Raw genomic sequence first — 21,070 nt, 5'->3', positions numbered from 1 at the left:
AAACCTTTTGTTCGGTCTTTCAAATAAACATACGTTTTTTAAATGTCTTCCAAAGGCCTGACGTCTGCACAAGTTAAACGAAAACATGCCTTGTGTGGCTCGCCATAAAGAAGATGATGAGAGAACTAATCAGAACATGGTGTCTCCAACAAAGAAAAGTCATGTCACAAATTTGCAGTGTCCTGTAACATGGACTGATACCCATGGTTCTGGAATGCTCTGGAGAGGGTAAACATCAACAGTTCACAGGAAGGTGACATCCAGCAGGGTTCCTTTTGGACTACAAGATATTAGTGTTTGACATACCAGAGCAGGGGCCGAACCTAATTTAATTTTACAAAAGAAGGGTACTGAACAACAAATAGAAAAAGACATGTACAATATGAAAGACTTTCTTTATTGGAATCAAAGTATAATACAGAATTTATACAAATTTATTTACACAGTAAATATGTTACTTAATCTTCAAATCCTAATAAGAGATGTACAGTTACACATGAAAAGAATTCATCACGATGAATGCAACAACAGTGTAATGAACGCTGTACAGACGACGTTCTACCGACCAAACTACCATTGCTGGCACAGGGTCACGTGGACACAACCCCACTGCAGTCAGTTGAAGAAGTGAAGAAGTTAGAAGTCGAAGAACAGGAAATATGGTATCAGTGTCCTGCACTGCACCTTCTGGAGTCTAAAAGCAAACGATATGGAGCCGGGAGGCAGAAGCACGGTCCCACAAATGGACTAAGACAGTTTCTCCACCTCTCTCTCTATACATAAGAAACATATGAAAATTATTTGGAGGGTTGTTCATTTGCATTGCATGTGGGAGATCCCCCTCTGTAGTCTTATGCTAAAGTCAGAGAGGCGCTGGGGGTGCTTTTGGTCCAGAGGACCCCAGATGGCTAGAACATGTGTCCAACGATTGAACTGCAAAACATTTAACATTTAAAACACAAATGCATTATACATGGTTTATGAGTCTATTCTAATATAGTTTATTCTCGGTGTAGAATGGACCACCTGATGAGCTTCGGACCCTGTACTGATCACAACTAGTGTGTGCTGTCACACCAGAGATACATGTAATGGTTGAGGTACAATGTAACCTTCCCTGTCAAACGTAGCACCAATATGTGTAAAACAACAAGTGATAATGATAAAAGTAAGCAATGAAACAAGGTTATCAAAGTAATATTCAGTGAATACGTAATATGCATATGTCATATGCTTTTCCTGAGAGAGTGACATCTGAGTGGAAGACATATAAACCTACACTCTTAAAGAAAAAAAGGTGCATTGTAGAGCCTGCAGGTGTTTGTGTAGACAAAACCCATAAGGTTCTAGACACAGCTTTTTGAAGGTTCTCAGCAGGATCTCCTGTCAAAATGAACCAATGAACCTTTCTGTTCTAAGAGTGTAGAGCTGTACTGCTACACTTCAAAGAGGCTAACATGACAGCCTTCGAGTCTTACAGTTACATCAACATAAAATACAAGGCATAAACTGTCCCAACTGATATTGTTACAACGTGTACTTGAACTCATATAAAGGCTCAGTGAACTTAAAAACGAAACCACCAAACTAAAAAGTTACTCACTCTATCCTAAAGCTGGCACAAGTAATCAGCACCATGTATATTGCCATTTCAGTCTTGTAATAATAAATGAAGGTTTTGTAGTTAGTGGCCAGGTCAGATGGAACTTTGTATTTTCAAATAACAATATCCATTTTTTCTAAAAACCGACGCTATTCTCAAGGAGTGAAACTTGTCATTGTCAGCGAGAACAAACATGGAATGTTGGAAGACTTAGACAAGAGGCTTCCACTTGGGTCCAAAGTGGTCCTTCAGAGGAGCTCGTCCTCATACACAACTTTAATGATACAATGACGCAGGACAGCCGAAGAAGTCCATCCCAGTGAAGCGTGGGTAGCCCTCCAGAGCCCGCACCTCCACAGGGTCAAACTTCCAGTACCTCTTTCCACTCAGGAAATGTGCATAACCTGTTGGGGATACACAATACACTCTCATAAGCATGCATGCACATGCTGGATATCTGCAGCTAAGCCGGAGAGGTATGTCAAAAGGAATCTTCAACCTGATAATACACAACAAGATCGTGCGTGCATACATGCATATATCTGCACTGACTGAGAGCACTAATGGCTGGGAGATACATTAAGCAATATGTTACGCAAGTAGACCGTTTCTGGAATATAAAAGGGTATGTCATGTTAGACTCTACCTCTTCCTCTCTGATTACACATAATCTGTATTTGTATTTGGAATGTCTGCTCCCATGCTCTAAGATCTGGCATTTGGCATTCAGATAAAGCATAACATACTAGATAATTACATTAAGTATACAGGATGATATCAAAAAAACAATCTATGCATTTCTCTGTAGCCCTGTGTTTGGCTGCACTGGATCCCCCCCCTCACCATATTTGTCCTGAAAGGCCGCATCTATGTGGTTGGGCACCCCCCTCCAGTCCTGCATGCTCCTGGGGTGGGCCAGCTCAACACGGTTCTCCTGTGCGTTGAAGCGCCAGTAGTTCCCATCCTTGAAGAAGTAGGTCCTCTGGGCCTTGTCTTCGCCCCACATCAGAGCGGCCTGGATGTCCGACACCTGGAGCCCCAGATGCCTCACTGAGTCGGGGCCTGTGATCTGACGCTCCCCATCAAACACCCAGTAACTTTTACCTGTGGAGAGTGCATGAGTGTTTTACTCACAACTAAATGGTACTGTCTGTCTCCCAAAATCTTTGAGAGGTCCAGCATGTGTGAAAAGGTAAAAAGGTGCTAATCATTATGAAATACCAAGACTGACATTGAGAAACCTCTGCTGTATGAGTGCTGAGATACAGTTATTGACAACATGTAGATTTTATCTGTAAACATCACTTCTGCTCATTTCTGGTAATGTATGGTACAGTGTAAGTGTTCAGAAATAGTTTGGGACAAAAGGGTATTTTGCATGATTCTGAGATGTAAGTGGGGATACCTAGAAGATAGCTAAGTTCTTGTTGGTGATATTCTGAAGGAACTAATGTATTTGAGGGACTCAGTAACCTTTTTTGCTTTTGCACTGTAGAAAATTGGACCCTTGTAAGTACCTATTCTGATAGGAACTTCCCGCTAGATGCAGGCACTACTGGGTGGAATTAGGGCCCATTTAAGTGCTGACAGCAAGCACTGAGACCAGGAGGAGATACAGCAAGTTGTAACAAATGAGGTGCGATGGAAAACGAGACCACAACAAAAGCGGTGGAAAAATGATGGGGTGGCACTGGCTTTACAAGTAATCTAGCTGTTCAAAGAACAAGCTTCAAAGACTGAGCCTGCACAAACTCAAATGCAAAGATATCAGAAGGTATTTTGGTAACATAAGTTTTAAGTTCTAAAGCTGGTTGTACATGCATATCTAACAATGTAACAGGCCCAATCATATAGTACAGTAAACAGCACAGACAAAGCGTACATTCTATGGGCCGTATAACATGGCTTTGTGTCCAAATCACCCAAGCTACAGAACTGACTCACGTCTGACTCTAGCCTCTCAGCTTTCATGTCATTCTTTAGATGTGCAACCCAAACAGCTGTGAGTGTCTGGCGGCAGACTGGTTCATGTCCACCTGGAGCTCACCTAGGGCTGACTCACGCAATCTAGTTCCTGCTTTATGGAGAGGGGTGAGTGGGGCTGGGGGGACTGGCCCACCCAAAGACAACGCTGGTGGGAGGTATAGGAATAACAACCCCATAAAGTCCATAAACATCACAGTCACTGAGGCTCTATGTTTCACTGACCAGTATAAACACATACCGTTGGGTAAACAGCATCAACAGGAGCTGTCTATGTTTTTTATTAATCTTCTTTCAATAAACAGAATTAAACCTCTGTTTGAGTTTGGACTTGAACATTATTAGCTGTTCAGTTCCTATACTGTGGCCTCGTCCTGTTTGTCTGAGCTCAAACAGTGGGGGGACAAATTGCGCTGATGGAAAATACCATAGATCCCAGAACAACAAACAATGTGGAGCCTTAAAGTACTCTTGTGACCACAATACAGCATGAACTCGGTCCAAGAGTTCCTCCGCTTCCCCTGCAACGTGTCTAGCTTTGGCCAGGCTTTTGTCAACCCACCTTGGAAGAACCAGATGTTCCCGGTCTTGTCCTCGAAAGTGGCGTCGATGTTGTCTGGAATGCCTCTCCAGTGGCGGGAGGCCAGAGCGGGGTAGCCTGGCTGCAGGCGGCCGTCGCGGATGCGCCACACATAGCGGGACTTGAAGAAGAAGAGCTCCCCTCGGATCACGGACACTGCGTCAAAGCTCGTTTGACAGGGATCAGGCTAAGGGGAGGAATGTGATGGACAGAGAAGGAGGAGAGGAGAGAAAGAGAGGAGTAGGGAGAAGAAAGAAAGAGAGAGGGGCGAAGAGGGGGAAGAGAGAGGGAATGTAGTGACAGAGAAAGAAGAGGGGAACAAAGACAATAGGTGGAAGAAGAAGAAGAAGGAAAGAAGGGAGGAAAGGGTTAAGAGAAAAGATGTATTGGGAGAGAGAAGACAGGGGGAGAGAAAAGGATGTGAGGATGAGAGGAAGCCAGAAAGAAAGCATGCCTGGGACTTATCTACTTGGGTGACATTTAAAACCACAGCCGTCTTCGAAAACGCTGAATGTTGCTATCTGCTGACCCTCACTTCTGTCACAGCCTTGAGCTTAGTCAGTCAGCCAAGAGTTTGCTTTGGCTGGGTACACTGTATTTCCCCAAAGCCTCCAGACAGGGTTCAACAGACTGCTCTATCTCTCGTCGCTGTTTGTAATGGTGCTAAACCATGTCATCAAAAAAGATGACAGCTACTTTAAGAGTTCCTGTGTGGATCTGTGCTTATGGGCTTCGGAGAAGAGTTACTTGTGGAAGAGGGGTTTCTGGTGATTCTAGCCTGTATTTCAATATTGTTGTTTGTTGATCATGATATTGTTTCCATAAGATCTGTGTATTTCCATCCATTGTCTATATCATTATGTATAATCTTGGCGTAATGTAAAAGAGAGAGCAATAGCTTAGCAAAGGCTGACTTTTGAACTCTTATCACATTCACTGAAACAGACCGCTGATGTGCAGCACGGTGACTTACCACGGCTGGCTCGATCTCATTGGTCTCTATGATGACTGGGGGTGGAGTCCTCTCCTCTGGGGGAGGGGTGCGTGAGCCGTAGAGGTACTGGATGCCGCGCATGTCGTCCTCACTGAGACGCAGCGGGTAGGAGAAGCTGTAGAAGGGGGACATGACCGAGCCGGGGACGAGGGAGTGCTGCAGGCCCAGGACGTGACCCAGCTCGTGGGCCGCCACCTGCAGCAGGTCCGTGCCTGAGAGGGGGGACAGGACAGAATGACCAGGGGCTATCAATGGATGTGTGTGCTGTGGTGACACACAGGGTATTCATTTCCCTGTTTTTGGCCTTTAAATCTTGGACCTTATAATCTGTAGCCTGTGGAAGGCCCAAACGAACATAAAATATGATTATTTGTGATCACCACATCAATACATTCAACTTATGATGATAATCAACAGCAATATACCAGAGCACCATTTTGCACATTTCAACAAGACAATGCATGACTAATGCATTGCTCAAAATATATTTCATAATAGGTCTACACAATTTTGCAAAGGGGGTATTGAAAGGGCAAGAGAATTTAATTATCTATTAATATATTGCATATTTATTTATTTATATTTATTTTTGCAATGCATGCTGTAAACCCTTGTTTTTCAAGCCAATGGCGTGCAATTGTTTGACTAAAGACAAGCCTGTGACTGTCTGAGACTGTCAGTCTCACTCCAGCCTGCAAGAAGTGTTCCTTGAACATTTGATAAGAAGGCCAGACTGTAATGAGGTGTTAATCTGTCTCGCTGTTGGGAGATCGAAAGCCTGCAGTAATTGACTCCTCTCAAACACCCTATTGGTCTTTGTCAGTTTCACTCTGGATCTCAGACTACCGACCCATTATCCTCCGCAATAAGACACTTTCCAGCAGATACTTCACATCAGTTTTAAGTTTCTGTCTTCTCTCTGAACTCAATAGCAGCCCATTTCAGCAGCTGTACTTTTTCAAAAACACTCTCAGATTTCCTACTTCATATAGTCTACATTACATTCAAAATGATGGGGCAAATTTGTACCCTACACCCTTAGATTTGCAAATATTCATATCTAGGGACCCCCAATCTTCGACATCATTGTTTTATAAACTCACCCATATTGTTACCCACTGTCCAGGTTTCGTCATAGTCAAAGTGGATGTCCCCCTCCCGATGTGTTCTGGGAAAAAAGGCATGCGCCAGAATGCCGCCTGGGCCGTCGAAGGGCAGGTTATCCCCATGCCAGTACCTGCACGCGGAACACACAACCACAAACAAGCCATCATCAGGACGGCTTTCATTCAACAGAAAAGGAAGACATCTTTTGGAAACAACAATTATTCAACTCTAAATCATAAAAAATAAGGCTCGTTAACATTCAGGCATGGGAGGATACTACGGTGCCAAACCATCAGTTGGCACGATACCTTCATTCCATTTGGCTGTTGCCAGACATCAAGGGATCTCAGTGAGACTTTATTGGTCCTTTTTGTAAAAATGCCAACCAAAATGTCTGATGATTGGTCAATCTGAAGTTATGGAAAGTTCCTGTATAGAGTTTCACTGGGGTTAGATTACTCCTTTACGGAGTGCAGTTAGACAGATAGGGAAGGAGCCAAATTGAATAACTGGAAACACATCTGGGAAGACGGGGAACTAGGGCAACCCAAAGCATGCACAAAAGAGATTTTTTTTTCAGGGGGTCATATAGGGGCAGACTGTTGTAGAGGCACAAATCAGATTACAGTTCTGAGTCTCTTCCTAAAGCACTATGAAAACCCTGCATGTCTTTCATTAGCTTCTTTTTTCCAATGTACTCTTGAAGCAATAAGTCATCACTGCAGACCCTGATTTTGTACCCGTTCTAACTTCACAAAAAAAAACCCTCCTGTTTAGTATCCAGCACCAATGCACACAAATGTTTTCTTTTCATTCAATCTCCTCCAAACATCCAAAAAGAAACATTTCTTTTTTCGTCCATGGTTTATGCTGATTCTGTACTTTGAGTGCCCTTAGCTGCATACATAGTTGACAAAAGCATGAAAAACACGACTGTTGCAGAAAAGAACAAACATCTGGAGTGGCATGAACATCACAACGTGCTCCACAGACCACTCAGGTGGTCACATCATTCTAACAGGCAAAGTTTTTATTTGAGGTTGAATTTCCCTGCAGTCCAGCTGTGAATGTTGCCTTGTGCTTCAAGAACTCAAACTCTGACTTTATAATCCTATTACAAAGGCAAGGTCTCTGAATACACAGTACCTCATCTGAGAGAGAAATCAATGTGAAACAAAGGCATTTTACAAGAAGGAAATCTAAGACAGTTGTATTTCTGCAAAAAAATCCTTTCGCCGGGGGAGCAAAAATGTGCCTGGGGGCAGGGGGGGGGGAGTCTCGCCAGTAAACTGCAGCGGAACGAGTCCAGCTTTTCAAGTACTACTTTGAAACATTCGAGTCATTAACAAAAGGAGGAAAAATCTGTCGGATTACTGAGCAGAGTGCTGGTTGTTGATCTTATGGTGGGTTGAGGGGTGTTTGGGGGGGGGGGGGGGGGGGGGGGGTGGCTGCACCTGACAGGTGTGCTGAATTATCACCTTTCCCTCTCTCTCTCTCTCTCTCTCCCTCTCTGCGGGCTCTGGCACAGTCCTCCCTGAGAGGGTCACGCTGCGGTTATGTACCTGATGCAGGTGTGAGGGAGCGGGGGCTGAGCAGAGTGACACTTCAGTCGGCAGAGCTGACCATGGCCACTAATCCATCTATGGCATCCGCTCAGATCTACAACCAACACCAACACCCCCCTCCATTCCTGCTGCAGGAAAAAAGCTCCTCTTGTCTTTGTGCAGCGGGATGAAAACATACCCTCTCACTGTCAACACGGACAGATGGTGCTGATAAAGAATATCTGAATTAGATGACACAGAGGCAATGGGACGTAGCGTGTTTCTGTGATAGATGGCGCTGGAGGTGTCAGATACGCTGACGTCCGTTTGTGTTTGAGACAGGGCAGGGGGGGAGGGCAGGGGATGATCTGACAGATGTGTGTCTGTGGACAGATTCCAACAATGGCACACAAGGCTCCACTGGATCTCAAAAGCTTTACCTCAGAAGAGACGAAGTGAGGAAGGGTCTTACGGCTTAAACAAAAAAGAGAACTGGAGAAGGCTGTGTTGTTTGCACTGGGCTTGAGAACGGGGCCAAGGAAGTGAGGACACAGAGAGAGGAGGGGAGGAGAGAGAGGAGGGGACAGCATGTGTGTGTGGGGAGGGGGGGGGTAGATGAAGGATATATTAAAGCAGGGAAACAGGAATCTGTTTGTTTGTTTGTTTGTTTGAGAGGACAGAGGAGAGAGAGAGTGGAGGAGAACAGCATTCTACCCATATCTAAAGAATAGTAGTAGAATGCTAGTAGAGTTCCCCATCAATACTTTTGTAAAAGGAGAAGAAGAGAATAGAAGGGTAGAAGGAGATAAGAAAGGGAATGGAAAAAAGGAAATGAGAAAAGTGAAGGAGAGAAAGAAGTATTTCTACCTGTTGAAGTCGATGACGATGTGGAGGAGAAAAAGAAGTATTTCTACCTGTTGAAGTCGATGACGATGTGGAGGAGAGAAAGAAGTATTTCTACCTGTTGAAGTCGATGACGATGTGGAGGAGAGAAAGAAGTATTTCTACCTGTTGAAGTCGATGACGATGTGGAGGAGAGAAAGAAGTATTTCTACCTGTTGAAGTCGATGACGATGTCGGCCTTGCCACTGGGGACCTCGGTGAAGGTGAGAGGTGTGACATCACTCCAGACCTTCAGTGCATCCTGCAGCACCTGACGAACCTGCTCTTTATTCATTTGCCAGGGTATGCGCATGATCCTGACACACACACACACAAACACACACACACACACACACACACACAAACACACACACACACACACACACACACACACACACATACAGCCAATGAATGAGACCACCCATACACAAGTCCTCGGTACATCTAATGCATCAACAATCCTCACAGTAGGTACTCTTATGAAATATGGATATGCCACAGAACGGTGGAAAAGGCCTCGTCATGACACAGAGGATCCACAGGGAAGCAAATTCACCTCTGCATTTCCCAACTAAAAAAGACACCACACACACACCTCATACCAGACAGAAGTGTGTGGGCTCATCCATTTCAATGGGAACACAGGCTGGGATGGAGGCTATGGTGTAAGCCTTTGGCTCTGTCTTGCATGAGAAAGAGAGTGTGTGGGTGGAACTCTCTTTATATACCTCTGTCTGTAATGGAGCCAAAAGTCTAAACCGGGTGAAACGGTGAACTGTGTGATGGATTGCCGTGCATGTAAACCACATACAGAACACCTCCACACCACAAAAGAGAATCACACACTGCTGAGTTAATGATTGTTCTAAGTTGGTAAATTCAACTGTGTCTCGTCTTTAAAGCATTCACGGGTGACATGTAGAGACACGTTACATCGACGAGATGAAAATATTTGTGTGATGTGCGTATAATAGTACCAAATTCTCTTGTCCCACCAAATTGAGCACTCAGTGAATTTAACTTCATGCTTAACGGCGCTGTTTTCCCCATTTATCGATCCAGAGTTCACTTGTCGCATGGCATCCTGAGTCTTTGCGTGAGCGTGTCCAGGCACGCCAGGGACCAGGGCCCATCACCGGGAGCTCTGCCCTGGGAGTGTGCAGACCCTCATTATGGGCCGAGCCGTCCCCGCCCCAGAGAGGAGGGCCCGATGGCTGCCGCTGTGCCGCCGTGGTCCATCATTAGTCCTGGAGAAATCACAGAGCAGACTGAGGCGCTCGGGCCACATAAACGACCCCTTAGCACCAGGCATTACCTGTTGAGCCACTGCACGCATATGTGACAACAATGTGGCACGGCTGATTGTTGCCTTTCTGCTCAACGCCGGGGCGGGAACAAACCCAGCCCTAAAAATGTGATGAGCTTGCAGGGCCTTGCTGAAACACACAACCTAGGGGGTAAAGGTTGCACAGGCCGGAGGGGGGTTGGGGTAGCCCCAGCTGCCCTACTGCGAGAAGGAGAGTAATAAGGGATTTATGAGTTGTGATTTTCTGCGAAGTGGCCGTAAATCTGTGAGTTTGGTCATTTTGGGGGGCTCGGGAGGGGGCTCCAGCGCTTCGAAACCCCCTCCTGCCAGGAGCTGCTGCGCAAAGCAGGACCATGTGAGCCACCCCGCCATCTCATGCCCCACTGCACCGGGATGCAACCGGCTGCTCTTCGCAGAGGGTCACGACCCCTCTGACTCCAAATTACAGGGGAGCAGGGTGGGCAATGTCCGGTGTAAAACCCCTCTGACTGAGATGGAAGAGGTGATTCAGTCAAAAAAACATGAGTCGGGGAGCACGAGGGAGGCGGGATTGCAGACGGCTCTTCTCGGGAGGTCAACCTGCCAATCCAAATAGTCCTTAAAAAGCAGTAAAATGCCAAGTTGATTTAGAGTAACTCCTCTTTGTCATTAGTTTGGAGTCCATTTAAATTACTTCAAGAAAAGCTTAGTAAACACAGTGACGGCTTAAAACACACATGCAGAGCTTTGAAACACAGCAGTAATGTGTGAAACAAGGCAAGCATTACTAAATCACGATGTGTATAATCACTTACGAACATGATGTGTGAGGAAACTTTGAGGATTAGAATAGCACACACTGTAGTTTTCCAGTGGGCTTACAACCTTCTAATTAGTTGCCAAGCAAACACTTTATTACACGTCTCTATCACTACAGCATTTTATGCCCTAAGCCCAGAAGTGCAACTCATCAGAGAGAGCCTTTTCCTGGGTGGTCTACATAATTCGATATTTTAAAGGAGGGAAAGCTGAAGGGCTGTGATGGAGACTTTGACTGTAGGACAGCAGGCATTCTGGGAAAATTCCTCTGGCGGTGCTCCTTTGCTATGATCTGGTCTCCGTGGAGCCCGCTCAGACACAAGGTCAGCTAAGGCACCACGTTCAGCTCCGCTAGTGTAGTGAGTTGGAATTCTACTTCATCAGTGTTTAAGTAGCAGGCCAAATGTTTATTTATCTACAACTATTACTACTTAAATATCCATTGAGTAATATGTCACCGATGATCACTACACCCATTGTGACGCCATTTCCTTAAAAACACCGACAGTGACTTACTTGTAAGTCAGGGCAGTCTTGTCCCACCGTCCTCCGAAAAGGACAAACCGTTTGCGTCGGTTCCGTGCACCATGGTCTCCTGCTGTTGGGAGGTGCCCGAACCCTGTGCCCCCGGGCTGGCTGGGATAGTCTGGGACACCACAGCGAGGGCGCTTCCAAAGGTCCGTGCCATTTCTGGAGACAGTGGACTTCCCGTGGCTCCCCTTGATTAAGCCTGATTCATCCTTCAGAGTGTCCTGAATGTGTGGCGATCTGCCTCTCTTCTTGAGGCCATAGTGATGGGATTTCTCAGACCAGGTCTGCAAACAGGAATCAGGCATAACTACCATTAAAACAAACAAGCATTTAAGTATGATCAAGAAGTCAGTCCAATTCCTGAAGACAAATTTCACTGGAAATGAAATACTCTGTTATCGTGCATCAGGGTAAAATCAACAGGAAACAAGCCTTAACCAGTTTAATCACACTTCAACTTCATGCCATGGGGGAATTTGGAAACGTGGAAAATGAAGCTTTCAGTATACAGAGAGATCTCCCAGAGCATTAGCACAGTCGGTTTCCTCCATAGAATTAGGAGGAAACAGCTCAGTTAATTGGCTGGGAAGTGACTGGAGGGGACTGAGGGTTTAGTCAGTCTGCCCTGGTCTAACCCAGCCCTTAAATCTCCCTGCCTGTTTGGCTTTATTACAGCTTGCTGCTTTGCCAGAAGCACCTTTAAGGGTCTTTTTCTTGGGCTTGGTGGTGGGACCAGAGAGGTGATGTGGGTAAATGGAATTCTGCCCCGCCCCCCCCCCTTTCGGCCCTTTAAAAATACTTCCGCCGCGCAGGCTTCAAGGCAATTTTAAAACTGTAATTTAAGCGCAAACTGTTTTTTTGAGCAGTCATAAAACTGGAGCCTTAGGTGGAAGGGTTTCATTTTTCTTTTTTATGACAACAATATACCCGGATGTTAGCTACATACTACCCTTGTCAGTAGGAAACCATTAGCTCGGACGCAATAACTTTGCAATGACAGATAGAATATGCATGGTATGAACCTTAAGGAGAAGCTCTCTGTGAGTCTCAATGCATGTTTATTCCCCTACATACTCCACATTATGGTAAATAGTCAAAGTATCAATTGCAAGCACTGCAGTGACCACTTTGCTTATACATCATGGAAGATATTTTCACCAAAATCCAATCCTGCTTTTGTAAAAAAAACAATAAAGCCAAATATCTGAGGGCAAGTTGAGGCAGAGATGCATCCTGTGTGAGGGCATGCTGACACACTGAACTTGATAGCATTGCTAAAAGGTAGCCCTCAGGCACATGAAGAGAAAATGGTTCACTTGTCACACAGAGATTCAGTATTACAGTATACAATCCTGAGTATACAGGGACTTTCCCTTGTTTCCAGCTTTGTCTACCCGCCCAGTCTCAGCATTCATACAATAGACTGTTGAGTTCAAACCTTCAGGCTATGATCTCTAGCTCAGATTAATATCCATGGGAGATTTCAACATGTTATCCATTTGAACATTACAACCTCTCAGGATTGTTATTAGCTGGTTTTGAAAGGGTCTGGATGCAGAGAGCTACTGACTACACTCCTAGAGTATATAAATGTATGATCCAAGAGAAATGAAGGTAGTTCTTCATTGTTCTCTTCAGGCAACATGTTCTCTCTGAACAACCTTTAATAGTTCCACAGCAAGTGTTCTCTCACTATCTGTTTTGTAGAACTTTTCAGTCATGGAAAAACATTTTTATGGCAAAGTTATATCAAGTGCGAGGCTTCATTTTGGAAAAACTGAATAGCTTCTTTTCACAATGCATATACCATTTCAGACCAGAAAGAGAAGACTGAGATGGGAGATCACACAAGTCCTGACTGAAGGGAAAAGGTCTTTCAACGCCGGTGGAGTGTTTGCTGAGGATCCAAATGACCCATCCCACCTCAATCAGTCCCTTAGCCATGACAGACCTCCATTTAATACTCCGCAGACAGAAGAAAAACACACGGGTGTCTCAGGTTCAACTCAGGTCAGGCCAAGAGGTCAAAGCCTTGATCAACAGAACAAACATATCTCCTGAGTTAAAGTAAACAAGTCCTCTCTCTAAATTCATGCCCAAACAGAGTAACATGTTATTATGTGTCCAGTTCTCGTCCACAGATGCCTAAACCCTGTGTAGTCCTAGTACAATAAATAACTTTTTCATACTAAAATAAATGACCCATGCCAAATTTAATAAAGGACGCTTGGCCCTGCTGACCTTACTACCACAACATAGCTCTATGTCCTTCGGTTTAAGGAACGCCCTCATAACAGGATAGCTTGCTACATTAGAGGCAAACATCATTCCTTGCTGATCCTGAACAAAGCACAAAAGTAAAGGTGGTGAAAGGCCACCTGCCCGCCATTAGGGAGGGACAACCATCCTGACTCCCCCCTCCTTCCACCCCCCCCCTCCCCAACCACAACCATCCCATCATTGCATGTACTCAGACACAAATAAAACACCCTCGTGGAGCCACGGACGTTTACTGTTTGTTGGAGGTTTTTTACCATGGCATGCAAACCCACAGTCAGTGCTGAGACAACAACTTGCAAGGACAGTTTACAGACTAATGTTGGCTAAGACCAACAATGTCAAAAAGACCTAAGTACCTGAGGAGAGACACCATCAATTATCCCCGTCTGCCCCAGCCCATTGCCTCTGCTAACACATGGGATGGCCTTGGTACACAACAGAGGAACAGGAACCTTCACATAGGCTATACCCTGAAGTATTCTTATCAGTTTTCTTTGGATGGAATAAACTGTCCCTAGAAATCTCACAAGGAACAAAACTGGTGCCAGTTGCTATTCAGCTTGAGTTTTGTTAGCATAAACTTTTTGGTTATTTAGTTTTCTTTAGTGTATTTATCTTCCTTTAATTAGTTTAGCTATTTGGTTAGAGATCCTCATTCCCAGTCGTGAGAGTGTGTGGATGCTATTTATTTTGATAAACCAAGTTTTCTTTCATCTCATGGAGGGCCCAACCGTCTTCTCCAAAGGTCCAGCGACCAGACATGAGACAGCTCCTGAAACTCTGTGCACCATCTTTCACAGAGCTCCATGCTGCTATCCAGTCGTTTCATTACATGATGCCTTTGTGGGAACATGTCTCCCCCACCATGGCGAGTGCCTGCTCTTGGCTGCAGCGGATGATAAACATGTCTGAGCTCTTGGCTCCTGGCCGACCCGGCGGGGCTCCTGAGGTTAAGCCCGCTCATGGCGCTGGCTGCCCAGGAGGCCTTTGCGTATGTCACTCATTCCATTAATCTCGCTCAAACATACCAGACCCCAAAACAAAACAGCAGCAGCGCAGACACAGGTGTTAGAAAGCCCCTCCCTTACCCCCCCACCCACCACCCGCACCCCCCACCCCCCACCCGCACATGCAAACACCACCAACTCCCATTCACACCCACATAATACAGACCAGCTGACAAGCATGTTTATGTCCTACACAACATGTGTCACACAGATCTTTAAGACTTTAACCCTTCCATTTAGAAACATTTATACATTCCTAAGCCTTGCATCGAGTGTTAGGTAGAACTGCTCCTGCCCCTGTATATGAACCCTGTTATCTGCGCAAAGCCATAAGCTATAGAATCACCTTAGTACAAACAGTGGACCTGTGTAAAGAACTCAGCAATGGATACCATGTCAACCTGTTGCAGCCTCAACCCTCTCCCTCTTAACTCCTAGACGCGCTATACTATGAAACTGTGAATCTACAAAAAAAAAAAAAAATGATAAGTGATAAGGGCTCTCTCCCAGCCACTCAAGCTGATAAGCGCTGGCCACACTTACGACGAAGCCTGAGTTTGGCAGGGGAAATGCGTCTTGGATAAATATTTACACACAAAAAGCTTGATAGATCTCCAAGGTCTCAAGGGTTGTATACACAAATGAGCAGATTACCCAGGATTGGGAAATTGTTCTGGAAGAGGAAAAGCACTGAATGATGGGAGCTGGTAGCTGGATGCGTGCCTGTCAGAGCTCCCCTTCCTCCTGACCATGGTTCCAGTCATTTAGGTTGCCATTAAGGTTGTACAAATCAACAGATTTGATCTCTAACTAGAGGGTTTCCTGTTTTCACGGCCATGCCTTCAAGCCAACTGCAGTATGTTAGAGTGTGGTAGTCAGCAAAACTGAAATTACAATGTTGTTGACATGAGTGATGATGTCAGCAGTTTATATATGTGGACAACACTAAGTGTTATTTACACTAAGTTCAACCAGCACGAGAGAGATATGCTTGTGACAGCTGTTATCAATATCCATCTCTTGTTATGATGGCCCACTAAAACACCTGAGCGAGGTATCTTAAAGGATACTTCAGTATTTATTGTGTGATATGAATGGAGGGATGAGACAGTTATCTCAGATAAAAGTGTCCACAACTAAGCCAGATAATCTTGATGTCTGCCTAAGTAAGCACCATGCTCTTGATCGCCTCACTGAAGTTTCTGAAGCGCGAAGCTATCCTCTCTGTGAAAAACGATATCATAAGAATGTAGGCTTTCCCTCAGCACATCTCTCTGTAGTGAATTAAAGCACTCCCTGAGCTACAATTATCCATGCAGGTAACTGCATGTTTGGATATCGCTGATCACCTAAACATAGCCAGGCATCATTTCACAAAGCCCACACAAACACGTCTCACACTCTTTTAACAGTAGCTGAAGTGAGTCCTTGTACAGTTTCACAAGTTTGCACATCAATTGTCTTTGTGACACTCAGAGAATGGGTTTTGAAGAATTCTTTCGAAACCCTTCAACTATCAGCTTTGCAGTAGTTTTCAGTAGTGAACCTCCATGGATATACAAACCTATAGTCGAACCCTCCAGGCAAGAAAGCGAGTTGTTGTTGAAAGAAAAGAGTGTCTATCTATAGATAGTGTCTATCTATAACCAGCATTATTCTACCATTTCTCACATCATCCACATCCAGGAAAAAGCACTCTAAGTACAACCCTGATGAATGAACAATGAAACATATTTTAGTTTACTTCTCCCACACTTAAATACAGAGAGTGTATTGTACTTTACTTTCTTATTAGGCAACTGAGGCCAGCCAGGCTAATGTGAAATTAAGTCAACATTCACCTCCGATTTCTTCCCTAAACTTCACACTGCCATGTAATCTATCTGCACAGTTTCAGAGGAGACACACTTTGGCAGAATTAGTGGAAGTTGTCATGCTGATCGTTTTAAAAAAAAAAGAAAAAGAAGCTCTGTCTTTTTTCTTAGAGGCCCATGAACGCCGCCGTAGCTATCTTGTTCTTTACATTTCCCTTGTGTCAGCAGATAGGGAGTTTGTTATCCTGCCTCACATGCCAGATGACTTGCCCCGTCCTGCATAATCTCCCCCCTTTTGTGCTTTGTCAACACCAGGGAACAAATTGACTGCTTGCATGACCCAGAGGCTTAGACTCAAACTTCATAATCAAACTCACATAAAATCTCCTCTGAGTGTATTTGTCTGAAGAGGTCTGAGGATGTTTTTTGGCGTACTCTGCAGTTCTCTGTCTGGTAGCTGAATCCCTGGTTGAGGCTTTTAGGATTTTTCAGTGACCACTCAGCACTTTTCAAGGGTGACACTATCCAGCTGCAAGCTATTTCTCATCCCTCCTCACAGAACAGCTCTTTGTTCTTTTCTGTATTCAAATAAAAAACACGTGTTTGATACGACCACAGAATGAAATATCACAGAAATGTGGACCATGTCCAAATGGTCATGAACGCCTTCTCTCCTGGTCACATTTTCCCAGGTCTCCTGCTTTCACGCAGAATGTGTCCTAACTCATGCTGTCTCACTCCCCCTACTTATCAACAGGAAGCTGCAACACTAGACCCCAACTCCTCTAATCCATGCGGTGCACCATCTCTCTCGAGTGCCTGATTTGGAGGAAGCAGAGAGCCACAGTCCTCTACTGCTGCTGCTGCTGAGGTGAAGCTGGGGTGAAATAAAAATGAGACAAGGTAGAGAGTGAACAGTACGCTGTGAAACAGCTATGCTTTTGCCACAGCTTCCTGAAGCCTATTCATGTCTCACTGCACTTAAGGACTTCTTTGTCCATGGCTGAGGCTAACATAATGCATCCAGGCAGAAGGGCTGACTATCCACAAAATGATCCAGTTTGAAAGACTCAGAGGCACTGCCACCTGACTGAACAGAAAGAAACAGTTGTTGCCCTGACCTACTGACCTATACCTGTCATGTGCAAAGCTGACGGGCACTATGAGCATAGAGCCTCAGGACTCCACAGCTGCGTGAGATGCTGGATGGACATCTGCACCAAATCATGGCTCACTTTCAAAATATTTTTCTGCAGGTCAACCATACGTCTAAATTCCACGTTCCACTTTAAGGATCATTAAAGACTTTGATCACAGTGCTACAACTGCATGAGCCTATGTAAAAGACATGTCTAATTTCCTAAACAGGAAATTAAATTCGATCTAATTTAGTTTATTTCTGACATGCCGATGTGTGTCAAATCTTTTTTTTTCACCGAGATAGGAATTTATCAAAGTATTGTGAGCTGAGAATAAAAACAGAGCTCCTCTCTCTCTGTCTTGCAGCTCACAGTGAGAACAGCATACACCTGTCTAATTCCAGGTTTTTCACACAAGATAATGTGCTCCCTGAGGTGAAATTCCTGAAGAAGAGACATTTGTCCAGTCCTAAGGCAACACAACACTTCTCCATTCATACCTCACCATCAAACCATCACCTCCACATGCGCTGCCTCAACAGACATCTGCCTTACCAGACTGTTAATATTAAGCGTTCCAGAAAGAAACAAGTCAAACAGGGAGGTTATATTTATTGAAATGTAGTTTTAAATAACCCCCTGAAATATAGTTTGAAATAATCGCCTGAAGATGAATTTCGACGGAAAGTAAGCATAAGCTTTGAATAATTATTTAATTAATTGTGTTGTACTCACCGCCGTTGCTTTGTACCTGTGGCTGATTTTCTTCTCCGGTAGCGGAAGGGAATGAACGTGGTACACGAGCTGCAGCGCCAAAGCGCAGAAGGTCATCTGGAGCGCGCGCATCATTCTTTGGCTCGAAGGGGTCCGTAGACTGCAACAGCGAGTGAACACCTCGCGGGGCAAATAGAGAGGGCGGAGGGAGAACCGTGCAGTTTAGACGGTGAGTGACGGGGCGGTGTCTTCAAGGGGATTTTATACTCCCTGACTTCTTTGAGCTCGATCTTCCAATTACACATGAGTTCACGAGCACCCACGTCATCTTGTACATTCCCGCGGACGGAGTTGTGTTTGTCATTGTGAGAAACAATGCAGCTACTGTCACATTTGTAAGCATTCATTTAAAAACGAAATATGTAGACACTAGACAGACTGGTCATTAATTTTCGCATGGTATTGCTAAAAAACAACACGCCATGTTTCCATTCCGTTTTTAGCCTGAATTATCTAACCAAATGTAATTGCACAGCTCTATCTCCAGATCTGACAAATAATTAAGGACATGTCACCATGACATATGGTTTAATACCACACTGTACTGAAGTTATTGGAATGGTTGAAGTTTTTGACAATTCAAGTTATGCTAAAAGATTGGATTGACCTCTCATCTCTACCTGTTGAGGTCTTTTGGGGCTGTATATTTCAGAGCATGAATGGCATCATTACTGTCATGCTTCTTGTAAAGGTAATTACTTGTAATGGATCTGTGAACTAATGGTCTGTAGAACCGCAGCTAATGCAGTAGCCATTCTCCTGCTGTGCTGTTCATGTACGGTACTACTTCACAACACAGCATTAGACTGTAAGCAAGATTCATCAATGCCCTGTCAGTTAGCCATTGGTTGTGTAATAACTGAGAAAAACACATTGTTATTGAGATAATTCCCCGAACTACTTCAAGTCTGTACAGTCTGCAACATGTCTTTCTTAATGCCATCAATGCGGTGCATTGTGGTTAACTGCCACACTATTAATGTTTTGATGCTCAAAGATTATTGGTTAGCACTTTTGTAACCAGTGATTGAAATCATCACAGTAAGCAGAATGTAAACCTCCCATATTTCATGTGTTGCTGCAATGAATCACCCGGCCAAGACATTTGAAACCAGTGGATAGTGAGACACAAATTCACACCATAACAGATGTTTCTGCCTCAGTGTGGGCACCCTCTGGCTTCTTGTGTCTCGGGTAAATTGTTCTAATGAGAGGCCCGGGGACACAAGTTGAAATGGTATCCATTTTCTCCTCTCTGGAGCCCATGCCAGATCACTAATCACAGACACTTTCTTTGTGTGCGATCTTAACAAAAGATCTCATTTAATTATGCATGGTGTGTGTGGATGCAAGCCCCAAGAGCTCGCTGTTTTATGGCACCCAACTGATGACAGTTCAACCAGAGGAAGGCCAGGAGAGAGGCATAGCATGCAGACAGCTGAAAGCCAAGATACACAGCACATTTAATTGATCTCATATTGCTCTTGGCAAGCTGTAACAGTAAACCGTTCAAGACTTTGTTCTGCGCCTCACACAGTCGGCCTCCTTGGCTGGCTCGGGGTTGAGTGTTGATCTCAGCTTTTTCATGAACATAGTCAAGACCCAGGGAGGGAGGGAGGGAGCCTGATTCCTGCTGTTGCACTCTTTTACAGGACCCCAACAACCTTAAATATCAACCTTCAGCACAGTTTTGTAACAACAACTGGCTTTTCCACACAAAAACAGCATAAAAAATATTGTATACATACTTGAATATGTAGACATTGATTCTTCTTTTGTTGGGAAGATAGAAAGCCTCCGAATGTTGTCGTAAATTAAAATACCTGTCATTAACACTGGCCAAAAATCCCCCTGGTGGCTGGAATGTATTGGAACATGTCAGCCAGTGGATCGGACTGATTGCCTGGCTGCAGCATTATTAGGTCACTTGGTCAAATTATCAGTGGATTAGACCAGGGGATTCCCAGTGAGAAGCAGACGAGTGGATGTTTCTGTACTGTTGGACGGAAGAAACGGTGAGAAGTACAGGGTACATACACAGTCTGGCTCAAATATCACTGTAGGAACAGAACAAATTTGCTTGCAGACCACAGGCCACACGACAACCCTCTGTAGACAGTCTATCTGTAATCTCAAATTTGATTGGCATCTTGATGAGGTCCAGTCCTGCTTTGAAAGTTAATGCAAGATGAGGTCCCCTCTGAATCCATCCATTTCCCATAAACTCACATCCCATTCTTCTGACCTCAGCTACCCTCTGTCTTCACTGAGAGGGATGCTCCAGTGCACTAAGTCACGCAGTTTAGTGTGACACTGAACATAGTTTATTATCAGGTGCTGATTTGGGCTTCATCAGGACAGGCATCAGTGCAAGTCACTCTCCCCTTCCTCCCTAAGCTTTTTCCAGAAACCATTATAAGTCGGCCGGCCGGAGCTGGATGGTCTTGGAAAGTTTCCAACCACAATAAAGCCATGCGAGCAGGCAAGGTCTTTCCCCGAAGGACCCACTTAAGATCAATTATGGCCAAAGCGGCCACGGGAAAACAGAGGTAGGTTGTCCAACTTAATAACTGGCACATTTTTGTAAGAACCATCAAGTCTCTCCCCCACCCCCACCCCTTGTGCGGTGAGAACCACAATGAAGTTGAGTCATCTCAAATTACCGGGGTGGCTCATAAAAGCATTTAAGAGTACCAAAAGGAAGAAGGAGAAAAAAAGAAACGCCAGG

General features: G+C 44.7%; 1 protein-coding gene across 1 annotated transcript; it reads right to left on the bottom strand.

Annotated features, from left to right (window-relative positions):
• Positions 1-388: 388 nt before the first annotated feature.
• On the bottom strand, positions 389-18,500 carry mmp11b (matrix metallopeptidase 11b). The gene is made up of 8 exons (XM_012819645.2): positions 18,304-18,500; positions 11,314-11,612; positions 8,867-9,010; positions 6,264-6,397; positions 5,140-5,372; positions 4,149-4,353; positions 2,447-2,707; positions 389-2,007 (listed from the first exon to the last, which is right to left on the bottom strand). The coding sequence occupies exons 1-8, from the start codon at positions 18,415-18,417 to the stop codon at positions 1,880-1,882; spliced, it is 1,518 nt and encodes a 505-aa protein (XP_012675099.2). The 5' UTR covers positions 18,418-18,500; the 3' UTR covers positions 389-1,879.
• Positions 18,501-21,070: the final 2,570 nt, after the last annotated feature.

The sequence above is a fragment of the Clupea harengus genome, chromosome 21, assembly GCF_900700415.2.
Source record: "Clupea harengus chromosome 21, Ch_v2.0.2, whole genome shotgun sequence".
NCBI classification, from domain to species: Eukaryota; Metazoa; Chordata; class Actinopteri; order Clupeiformes; family Clupeidae; genus Clupea; species Clupea harengus.
The sequence above is the reverse complement of the archived record's forward strand: the minus strand, read 5'-3'. Positions and strand labels throughout refer to the sequence as shown.